This window comes from Staurois parvus, unplaced genomic scaffold, assembly GCF_062004578.1.
Source record: "Staurois parvus isolate SC_StPar_1 unplaced genomic scaffold, SC_StPar_1.0 ptg002690l, whole genome shotgun sequence".
NCBI classification, from domain to species: domain Eukaryota; kingdom Metazoa; phylum Chordata; class Amphibia; order Anura; family Ranidae; genus Staurois; species Staurois parvus.
Genome location: NW_028320486.1, coordinates 200,103 through 212,287, shown reverse-complemented (window position 1 = coordinate 212,287; position 12,185 = coordinate 200,103). Strand labels below are relative to the sequence as shown.

The 12,185-nt window shown below is 44.3% G+C and overlaps 1 protein-coding gene across 2 annotated transcripts in view; it reads right to left on the bottom strand.

Annotated features, from left to right (window-relative positions):
• LOC149429848 (alpha-tectorin-like) overlaps nucleotides 1-12,185 on the bottom strand; it is a 310,441-nt gene that overhangs the window by 140,554 nt on the left and 157,702 nt on the right. For both annotated transcript variants that reach the window (XM_089666404.1, XM_089666405.1), the window contains exon 4: nucleotides 8,638-8,798. In XM_089666404.1, coding sequence (XP_089522530.1) covers nucleotides 8,638-8,798 — 161 coding nt within the window. The remainder of the gene's footprint in view (nucleotides 1-8,637; nucleotides 8,799-12,185) is intronic.

The window sequence follows — 12,185 nt, the reverse complement described above, 5'->3', positions numbered from 1 at the left end:
TGCATATTGGAATTATGCATCTGGTGAGTGTATAATTCGAATATTTGATCACCGGAAAACACACGAAGGATCACTATTTATTATATAGACTTTGGCACTTTTTTCTGACACTAACCAGTCACCTATATATGCAATTTTATTATTGTTGTCTTATTTATTTGATACCATTTATTCAATAGTTTTATGTTCATATTTACCTTCTAGTATATTTTGGCATTATTTGCTTTTAGCGCTGCACCTTTTGTGTTCTATCAGTTGTTGAAGGTTTATTGGTACCTTTCGGTGTACAGCAGCTTTTACCTAGCGCTCACTTTTTCCCTATACAATATTAAATCAAGGAAAGTGCCTGGACATGGGGGGGCTGCTGATAGAGGAACAAACCTGGACATGGAGTGAGGGTGGAGAGGCAGACAGAGTAAGAATCATGAACGGAGGGGGGCTGCTGACAGAGGAACAAGCCTTAAGACTGATGGGGGCAGGCAGAGGAAGAAGCCTGGACATGAGGGGGGGGGGGCTGCTGACGAAAGAACAAGCCTGGACATGGGGTGGCAAACTGAGGTTAAAGCCTTGACTGGGGGGCCAAATCGAGGAAGGTGCCTGGACATGGGGGGGCTGCTGACAGAGGAAAAAACCTGGACACGGGTTGAGGGTGGGGAGGCAGACAGAGGAAGAAGCATGAACATGGGGGGGGGGGCTGCTGACAGAGGAACAAGCCTGAAGATAGATGGGGGCAGACAGAGGAAAAAGCCTGGACATGGGAGGGGGGACTGCTGACGGAGGAACAAGCCTGGATATAGGGTGGCAAACATAGATTAGAGCCTGGACACGGGGGGGCTGCTGACAGAGGAAGAACACCGAAGGGGAAGACCGAGGAGCGGGGGGGGTATAGTGAGCAGAGGAACAAGCCTGGACAGGGGGAGAAAAACCAAGGAAGGAACCTGGACATGGGGGCTGCTGACAGAGGAACAAGCCTGGATACTGGGGGGCACACTGAGGAAGAAGCCTGGACATGTGGGGGCTGCTGACTGAGGAACAAGCCTGGACAAAGGAGGGGCAGACAGAGGAAGAAACCTGCACACGGGGGGGGGGGGGGCAGACAGAGGAAAACTCCTAGACACAGGGAGGGCACACAGAGAGAGAAGCCTGGACATGGGGGGGGCAGACAGAGAAGATGCCTGGATGGTGGGGGGGGGGGGGCTGCTGACAGAGGAACAAGCCTGAAGACAAGAGGGTTGGCAGCACACATTGGGATACGCCTGGACACAAAGTGGGGGGACATGGGGGGGAAACAGAGGAAGAACTCTGGACACTGCTGAGAGAGCCTCCAGGACACGGGGTGGAGGGGAATTCAGACAGAGGAAGAAGCCTGGATGGGGGGGGGTGCTGAAAGAGAAACAAGCCTGGACATGGGAGGGGCTGCAGACAGAGGAACAATCCTAGATACGGAGCAAGGCAGGCAGAAGAAGCAGCCTGGGTACGGGGGGGAGCTGCTGACAGAGGAACAAGCCTTTGTATGAGGGGGGCAGACAGAGGAAAAAGCCTGGACACAGAGACCAGAGACATGGAGGGGCAGAAAGAAGAACAAGCCTGGGGAGGCACTGCTGATAGAGGAACAAGCCTCTTGGACACAATGGGAGTCTGCTGACAGAAGAACAAGTCTGGACACTGAGGGGGCACACAAAGTAGGAATCCTGGACATGGATGGGGGTCTGCTGACAGAGAAACAGACCTGGACACAGTAGGGGGAGGGCAAAGGAAGAAGTCTGGACACAAGGGGGCTGGAAGAGGCCTGAACATGGGGGGAGGTCTGCTGACAGAGGAAGAAGCCTGGAAGGGGGGGGAGGGGACTGGTGACAGAGAAACATGCATGGATGGGGGGCAGAAGAGGCAGAAACTTCAACACAGAGGGGGGGCAGACAGAGGAAAAGGTATGGACATGGGGGGGCCAAGAAAGAGGCATATACACGGGGGGGCTGCTAACCGATGAATAAACCTGGACACGCAGGGGGGCAGACAGAGGAAGAAGCCTGGACACGGTGGGGGGGCTGGTGACAGAGGAACATACATGGACATGGGGGGCAGACAGAGGTACAAGCCTGGATGGGGGGAAGCCAAGGAAGAAGTCTGGACATGGGGGGGGGATGCTGACAGGGGAACATGCCTGGAAACAGATGGGGGGGAGGATGATGCTTGAACACAGGGGGGGGGCAGACAGAGGAAAAAGCCTGGAAACGGGGGGCAGGCGGCCGAGGAAGAGGCCTTTACATGGAGGGGGAGCTGCTAACAGATGAACAAGCCTGGACATGGGGGGCAGAGACGGACTGAAGCCTGAAGATGGAGGGGTGGCAGAGTGAAAAGCCTGGACACAGAGTGGGGGGCTTCTGATGGAGAAACAAACTTGGACATGGGGGGGGGCTGACAGAGAAACCTGGACACAGGGGGGGGGACAGAGAGAGGAACAAGCCTGGATGGGTGAGGCAAACCAGGAAAGGAGCCTGGACATGGGGGGGGGGGGCACTCTCAGAGGAACAGACCTGAAAACGGGGGGGGGGGGGGACAGAAAGAAGCCTGGATCCTGAGGGGGCAGACAGAGTAAAAAGCCTGGACACAGGGGGGCAGACAGAGGAAGACGCCTGTACATGGGGGGGGCTGATGATGGATAAAAATGCCTGGACACGGGGGGGGGGTGCAGACAGAGGAAGAAGCCTGTACACAGGGGGGGTGACAGAGGAGCAAGCCTGAAGACAGGGGGGTGGCAGACAGAGGAAACAGTCTAGATATGGGGTGCTGCTGAAAGAAGAAACAGCCTGGACATGGGGGGGTGGGGCAGACAGAGGAAGAAGCCTGAATATGGAGTGCGGCTGCTGACAGAAGAACAAGCCTGGACACAGAGGGAGTGCAGGCAGAGGAAGAAGCCTGGACATGGGGGGCAGATAGAGGAAAAAGCCTGGACACAGGAGGGGGCTGCTGACAGAGGAACCAGCATGGACACAGGGGGGGCAGAGAGAAGAACAGGCCTGGCCAGGAGGGCAGACAGAGGAACAAGCCTGGCTGGGGGAGGCAAACCAAGAAAGGAGCCTGGACATGGGGGGGGGGCTGCTCTCAGAGGAACAGGCCTGGAAACGGGGGGGGGGGGGGGAGACAGAGAAAGAAGCCTTGACACAGAGGGGTCAGACAGAGGGAAAAAGCCTGGACACAGGAGGGGGCTGCTGACAAAGGAACCTGCATGGACACAAGAGAGAGGAACAGAGCAGACAGAGGAACAAGCTGGGATGGGGGAGGCAAACCAAGAAATGAGCCTGGACATGGAGGGGGGGGGGGGGGTGTGTGGCTGCTCTTAGAGGATCAGGCCTGGAAACGGATGTGGGAGAAAAAGATGACTGGACACAGGGGGGCAGACAGAGAAAAAAGCCTGGACACAGGGGGCAGACAGAGGAAGCATCCTGTACATGGTGGGGGGTGGAGCTGCTGATGGATGAAGATGCCTGGACACGGGGGGGGGGGGCAGATAGAGGAAGAAGCCTGGACACAGGGGGGCTGCTGACAGAGGAACAAGCCTGAAGACGGGGGTGGCTGTCAGAGGAAAAAGTCTAGATACGGAGGGCTACTGACAGAGGAAAAAGCTTGCACACTGGGGGGGCAGACAGAGGAAGATGCCTAAACATGGGGGGTTCTGCTGATAGAGGAAAAAGCCTGGACACGGGGGGGGGCAGACAGAGGAAGGAACCTTAATATGGAGGGAGGCTGCTGACAGGAGAGCAAGCCTGGACACAGAGGGAGGGCAGGCAGAGGAAGAAGTCTGGACATGAGGGGGGGGGCAGATAGAGGAAAAAGCCTGGACACAGGAGGGGGCTGCTGACAGAGGAACCAGCATGGACATGGGGGGGGGCAGAGAGAACAGGCCTGGCCAGGAGGGCAGACAGAGGAACAAGCCTGGATGGGGAAGGCAAAGCAAGAAAGGAGCCTGGACATGGGGGGGGGCTGCTCTCAGAGGAACAGGCCTGGAAATGGGGGGGAGACAGAGAAAGAAGTCTTGACACAAAGGGGCAGACACAGACAGAGGAAAAAGCCTGGACACAGGGGGGCAGACAGAGGAAGAAGCCTGTACATGGGGGGGGGGGACTGCTGTTGGATGAAGATGCCTGGACACAGGGGGGAGGCAGACAGAGGAAGAAGCCTGGACACAGGGGGTGATGCTCACAGAGGAAAAAGCCTGGAGATGGGGGGATTGGTGTTGGCAGACAGAGGAAGGATATGGAGGGAGGCTGCTGGCAGAAGAGCAAGCCTGGACACAGCGGGGAGGGGGGCAGAGGAAGAAGCTTGGACATGGGGGGGAGATCAAGCTTGGACATGGGGGGGGCAGACAGAGGAACAAGCCTGGACACGGGAAGGGGGCTGCTGACAAAGAAAAAAGCCTGGACACGGGGGGGGGGGGTAGACAGAGGAAGGAGCATATGGATGGAGACTACTGACAGAAGAGCAAGTCTGGACAAGTAGGGGGGGGGGGCTGCTGACAAGCTTGGACATGGAGGGGGGGCAGATATGGCAACAAGCCTGGATAGGTGGTGGAGGCTGCTAAGAGAGCATGGACTTGAGGTGGAGGAAAAGGCAGGCAGAGGAAGAAGCCTGGACATGGAGGGGGGCAGGCAGAGGAAGAAGCATGAACAAGGGGGGGCGGAGGGCTTCTGATGAAGGAACACGCCTGGACATGTGGGGCAGACAGAGGAAAAAGCCTGGGCACAGAGTCAGGTAGAAGAACAAGCCTGGATGGGGGGGTGTGATGGAGTGACTGTCACCCTTTTTGGGTGACTCCGTCAGAGAACCGCTTCCTCGCCACTGGGACATAGGACCATGGTATTATAGCTGGGCATTGCACCTAAGACTAGCTTGGACTGCTTTATTAAACAAGAACACAGGTTTTTATATTGAAAAATAAGGTGTAAAATCCCTCAAAAAACTGCGCTAAAATATTTGTGACATACCAAATAATATAAACACCTTCAGTTAATGTGAAAATGTGTATCTTAGAAAAATATATAAATCACTCATATAATTATATCAAAAGTATCCTGCTGCCTCATTGAATTACCAAACACATACAAAAAAAAATATTTAAAAGAAACAAATATTTTTGCAGCGTATACATCAATATCAATTAATAAAAAAATCTATAAAAGTCCAAATAATTCAGTCCTTTCCTGTGATCACCATGTGGAAAAATCATACAGAATTCATAAAAATAAATCACTTATATCATCCAATAATTACCATGTGAGTATTTGTGCAAAAAACAAAATATAAATCCGTGCAGTGCTCCCCTTTCAGGTGTGTACTCACCAAAATGTGTTGCCTCCCACTCTCATGGTTGACATACTGAGCTTAGGACCAGATCTCCCTTCAAGCTGTAGTACTGGACTTCTAGAGTAACTGTTCCCGATCTCCAGGGTTAAAAGAAGCTTCATTCCAATACTCCATTCATATATCACATAGAAGATAAAAAATGGAAACCCCACATGGTGCAGTAACTCTTAAATGCTTTATTCTCCACTAAAGAGTGCTATTTAGAATAAGTTAAAAAGAATCAAGCCCAAAAATGTTTATAACTCTAGTATTCCAGAGAGAAAAGACTGAACAGTGCTCTCACCTCTGCCGGTCGTTGCTCTCAGAAAGTGTATGAAGGTGCTGCATGGAAGTTAGAGGTCAGTAGTAGCACCATTCAGCAAAATGTAGAGGGGCTCACTTACCTTCTCACAGATAGATCCAAGCTTATGGTTTCAGAAATTGATTTTCAAGATTTTGTGCTTGTCCTGGGATTCCCAGAAGAATTGAATAAAGTTCTCCTCCAGCTATATCTAGATAACAGGAAAGAGATCTGCCAAATTCTGAGTGAACTGGAACCAGATTTACCACATTATCACAACCTAGAGTGGTGACTGGATGTTCAGGTCTACATGGAGGACACATTGCATCCTTATGAATAAGTAGGCAGTGACGAAACGCGTCAGCATAGGCTGTGCGGCGTCTGGAAGTGACGCGGACCGGAACCAGAAGTGACACAGGAGTGTCTGAGAGCAAGGACCGGCAGTGGTGAGAGCACTGTTCGGTCTTTTGTCTCTAGAATATTACAGATATAAACATCTTTGGGTTTGATTCTTTTTAACTTCTTGTAAGTAGCACTCTTTAGTGAAGAATAAAGCATTTAAGAGTGGGGGTTTCCATTTTTTATCTTCCATGTGATACATGTATACGAGTGGAGTATTGGAAGGAAGCTTCTTTTAACCCTGGAGATCGGTAACGGTTACTATAGAAGTCCAGTACTACAGCTTGAAGGGAGATCTGGTCCCTGGAGAAATATGTTCCTAAGCTCAGTATGCCAACCATGAGAGTTGGAAGCAATAAATTTTGGTGAGTGCACACCTGAGAGGGGAACACCACACAGATTTATATTTTGTTTCTTGCACGAATACTCACGTGGTGTATATTGGATGATTGAAGTGATTTATTTTGATGAATTCTCTATGATTTTTCCCCGTGGTGATCACAGGAATGGACTGAATTATTTGGACTTTTATAGATTTTTTCATTAATTGATATTTTTTTATTAATTGATATGGATGTATGCGCCGCAAAAATATTTGTTTCTTTAAATATTTTTTTTACAGGTTTTTATATACTTCAGAAATAGGGGCAGTCCGCAAAAATAAAACAAATATTACACATTGAGATAAACATCCCACACTGACTAGGTAAGTGCTTGATCACATTATCCTAAACAGTGTAAATGGTAAACAGTACCACTCCAAATCTTTGAATTCAGCTGTTCCAATCACCACCTCCATGGCCACAGGTGTATAAAATCAAGCACCTAGGCATGCAAACTGTTTCTGCAAACATTAGTGAATTCAAGTATGGTACCATGATAGGTTGCCATCTGTGCGATAAGTCTAACCTTGAAATTTTCTTGCTACCAAATATTCCACGTGAACTGTTCGTGAACAAAGTGGAAGCAACTGGGAACAACAGCAACCCAGCCATGAAGTGGTAGGCCACATAAAATGACAGAGCGGGGTCAGCGCAAACTGCAGTTGCCAACTGTCTGCAAAGTCAATAGCTAATGACCTCCAAACTTTGTGTGGCCTTCGGATTAGCACAACAGTGTGTAGAGAGCTTCATGGAATGGGTTTCCATGGCTGAGCAGCTGCATCCAAGCCTTAAATCACCAAGTGCAATGTAAAGCATTGCATGCAGTTGTGTAAAGCAAACCTCTGGAGGGGACATTATGGTGTGGGGTTGTTTTTCAAGGTTGTGCTTGACCCCTTAGTTCCAGTGAAGGAAACTCTTAAGACATCAGCATACCAAGACATTTTGGACAATTTCATTCTTCAAACGTTGTTGGAACAGTTTGGGGCCCCATCCTTTTCCAACATGACTGTGTTAAAGTGCACAAAGAAAGGTCCATAAAGACATGGATAAGCGAGTTTGGGGTGGAGAAACTTGGCTGGCCAGCACCGAATCCTGACCTCAAATCAACTGAACACCTTTGGGATGAATTAGAGCGGAGACTGCAAGCCAGGCCTTCTCCGACATCAGTGCCTGACCTCACAAGTGCGTTTCTGGAAGAATGATCAAAAAGTCCCATAGACACCTTCCTAAAGCTTGTGGACAGCTTTCCCAGAAGAGTTGAAGCTGTTATAGCTGTTAAGGGTGGGCCAACTCAATATTAAACCCAATGGACTAAGACTGGGATGCCATTAAAGTTCATGTGCATGTAAAGGAAGGCACCCCAATCTTTTTAGCAATATAGTGTGTGTGTGTGTATATATATATATATATATATATATATATATATATATATATATATATATATACACACACATATACATACATACATATATATATATATATTATATATATATATATATATATATATATACACACATACATACATACATATATATATTCAGACCCTTTAAAAGAGTGGGATTACTGTATCTGCGTAATTTGTTTTGTGGCCCAGAGGGAATTACAGAATCAACAAATCCTCTTCTCTCCCTCTCAGCACCTGTGCTATTGATAATAGTAAATAGACATATATAGTTTACAATCTATTCTATTACATTTATAGTTGCTGAAAGCTGATGGTTGTTATTTTTATTGCATTGTTAATCTCCATTAAGGTTCAAGGGTGTTTACAACTGTCACCTATCTTGACTTTTTATAATATATCCAACTTGATTATTACTAAATACTGTATGTGTGTGCTTATTTCTGGATATAAACTACAACCAGGTGTGTCAGAGGGCCCGAGATTGTTCTTGGGGTTGAAGCACATATCAGAGAACCCAAAATCACCAAGCGGCTCCTTTGGGTGGTGGCACTACACATCTATATCTATATATGATTTTAGAACATTCATGTGCCACATATTTCACTGTTTCACTTAGGTTTTTACTGAAGTGATAAAGTTCAACATAATAGCATTTCAGCCGCATACTGCTGACATTTTTAGCCACTGTTCTAGCCTGTATTTGCTCTATGGTATATGTGGTCCTTTACTTACTAAAGGACTGCTAGTGACCATTCTACTTATAGGCACTATGTAATTTTTTCAACATGCAGTTAAAAAATAAAACAAACCTTATATCAACACTAATCCTGCTTTCTCCATTTGGCTGCTGTACCATGTAGTTAACTGGATAACGACAGGCAAAAGTAATGTTGATGTACGACCTTGTAACCACATCAGAGGAATTGCTGAGTATAGTGTTAATAAACACAATGTGTGAGACATCTGATGCCTGCAGTAAAATGACAAAAAAATACAACTGTACTGTATCCTGCATTTATAGTAGAGACAATACTTAATAAAAACTATACATGATATTAATATAAAACCAATTATTGGTAATAAAAATGTAAATATCTGTACAGATCTGGTTTTCTTTAACATTTGGAAAACATTTATCAATCTGTTGAATAGCAAGGCAATATCAATTAGGGATAGTGAGACAGATTATAAAACAAACTTATGATAGCTTCATTCATAAATTCCTCCCACAGCACTGCAACAGAACAAAACATGCCCTTGACCAGTTCATAGTTGGGTGTCTGTTATGAGTGAAAATCTGTCTCATCTTAAAAATAAAAATCTTATTTCTTAGTGGTAAATCTGTTGAAAAATTACCTTCATTGGCTGCCCAGGATTGTGAGGGACTGGGTAGCATGATCATTTTTGTATTAATAAATATTTACAATAAGTGCAACTTACACATGTAAAAGTAAATTTTACTCTTCAGGGATCTGTAGATTAATGCCTGGTACACACATTCAGTTTTTCTTTTCATTCAACCCAGCAGGCTGAGAGATTGCCATAACATCTAAGGGATATTAGTACAGCAATCTCTTCCACTGTACCTTTGTGTTCTGACAGGGGGACTCCCCCCCATGTTAGAACACACCAGTCAGATACTGTTTTTCCAATTTACAGCATATTCCTTTGGCAAAAGCCAGGCGTTAGACTGGATTCTGTTGGAAGGACAGCTGTACACATGGCTCTAATGTCTGCCAGTTCCTGTTGAACTGGCAGATATCTGGACTGTGTGTACCCAGGTTAAAAGTAATTCAAATGTACCAATTGAATTAATCATAATCATATTAATGTTAAAAAATTATCATGTTGATGGTAACATTTTGGAACATTTGGGATTTGTGTGTCACCCATTTCCTGCGACTTTGACCATCATCTTCTGGAACTAAATTAGACATATCTCATTTTTACATCTTCTTGTGACTGTATTGCAGCAAAATACCTCGACCAGACCACTTCTCCCCCCACCTTTCTCTCACGCTAGTCTTACCTCCTCTACTTTCCTTACTTTACCTTCTTCTATTTCTGGTTCTCTTTGTGGACTACTCTTTAGATCATCTTTGGTTTATGTTTTTTTTTTGTATCTGTTTACCTAATTTCTAATAAAAATATTGAACAAGAAAAAATTATCATGCTGTTTAGTTAAAACTAAACAGAACCTATCTCAAATGTGAGACACCTGGAGTTTTTTATATGCTAACTTACATATGTAGTGTGCATGTTAAGATATCTTGCGAGCCAAAATCAGAAAACCACCCTAACACACAAGACTGGACAAAATATGTCCTTAATATAATAGGATCGCAAACACCTAACACATACTACCACTGTGTATAATTAATATAATCCTATTGTGTTGCGCTCCTTAAAAATACATATGATCACTTATCCATGCCCAAAACATATGACCATATAAAAACAAGTGAAAAAACATACATTAAATCCTTTAACCAAAATTCATATATAATAATCACTTAATTTACTTAAAAAACAAATTAATTCATACTATTAATATATATCCGTGATTATAAAATAGCTAAATCAATAATGCATCATTTTTAGTGAGAAAAAAAATATATAAATCTCAAATAAAATTATTTTAAATAAATATACATATATACTTAATTAATATTGTGTGAAAACAGTGTCCCATATAACATAAAAATGGTGACTTTGTGCTTTAATTGATCTTCAATCCGTGATTGCATGTGAATCCGTGACTGTTTGTGAATCCTCCCATTAGTGCAGATGTAAGCTCACCTCCTTATCTGCCTATGATTAGGCGATATGCGCTTTTGGTTCTCCTCCTATGGAACCTGCTTGATTATGACTCTTTCCTTTTTAAATAGTGGATATCCTTTATCACTGATTTTCCCCTCTGGGATTGATCCCTTCTCACGAGGACACAGGTCCTCTATACTCTCCTCTCCATACGTCTCTCCACATATAGGAAAAAAATTCTAAACATAGTGTTTTATCCTTTTTAAAATATAGTTTTATTGTCTCCAAGTAATACACTCACATGTGTTGTATTCAATATAAGGCATATCAAATGTAAACCGAATCCTCCGCTGACTGTTTGAAGCATGCACCCGCCGTCTGGCAAACAATCTGACCTCTGAGTGACGTTGCTGTCCCACCCCTACGCGTTACGCCACTGGTCACGTGGCTTCATCAGGGGGTTTTGATAGGTCCGTCACTCTCCCATTGCCGGCATTTATAGCTCGGCTTCGCCATTTTGTTGACTATCTACAGGGGGCAGCCATGTTTCTGGGGGCAATTCCATTATATTAACACTCTCTCCCTTTGATACATTTGTTGCTTATACTGCATTACTCCTCCCGGAGGGATACACTGTAACATGATTCCGCAGTCAGCATGGATTCAAACAATCTCCCTATATACACATCAGCCAATTTTAATATTTAAAAACAATCGTAGGATTATACTAACCATCACATATACAGAATGTACAAATCTATATATATAAATGAATACATCTGTATTTTTAAAATTGCCAATGTTATACAAACAATTCCTTTATATAAACAACTCTTTTACACCGAATATCTTTAATTAACATACCTAAAAGTAATTATGCAAAACATAATACAACATTAAAAAATGTAATTATATAGAAAAAATGTTAGTTTAAAAAATAATAAAAAATAATGAATAAAAATAAAAATAAAAAATAAAATAAAAATAAAAGAATTTTTTGTTATATAAAAACCCACACTCATCACTGTCTATTTTACACATGCGGTATATGTAAGTGTGCAAATATTATACATCTAAAACTCGTTAACCGAGCCCTCCACTATTACTATAATACCTCTATTCAGGTCCCATTATATATTACATGACGTATTTAGCACAATCTCTTAGAGATATGTGACAGAGGCAAACAGGAGACAGATGCTCCCCCACCTATATCTCCAATATTCCTCTATCACCTATCCCACCGAGATATACAAACCTCCTAAGGCCGAGGTGAGACTGTACGAACATATGCAACCATCATGTAATGTTCTGTCGTCTAAATATCACTAATAAAACATGATAGGTCAAATTCTTTATTTAAACCTCCTGGTGCTAGGCTACCTAACTCATAGATCCAGAATGATTCCTTTTTACTTATTTTGCGCACTAAGTTATCTCCCCTTCAGTGTGAGTTATGTTTTGTGATACCCCAAAATTCTATTTTCTCTATATCTTGATTATGATATAGTTTAAAATGTACTGATAAATGGTGATATTTGTAACCTATACTGATATTATGTACATGTTCTTTTATACGTTCTTTGAGACTTCTCTT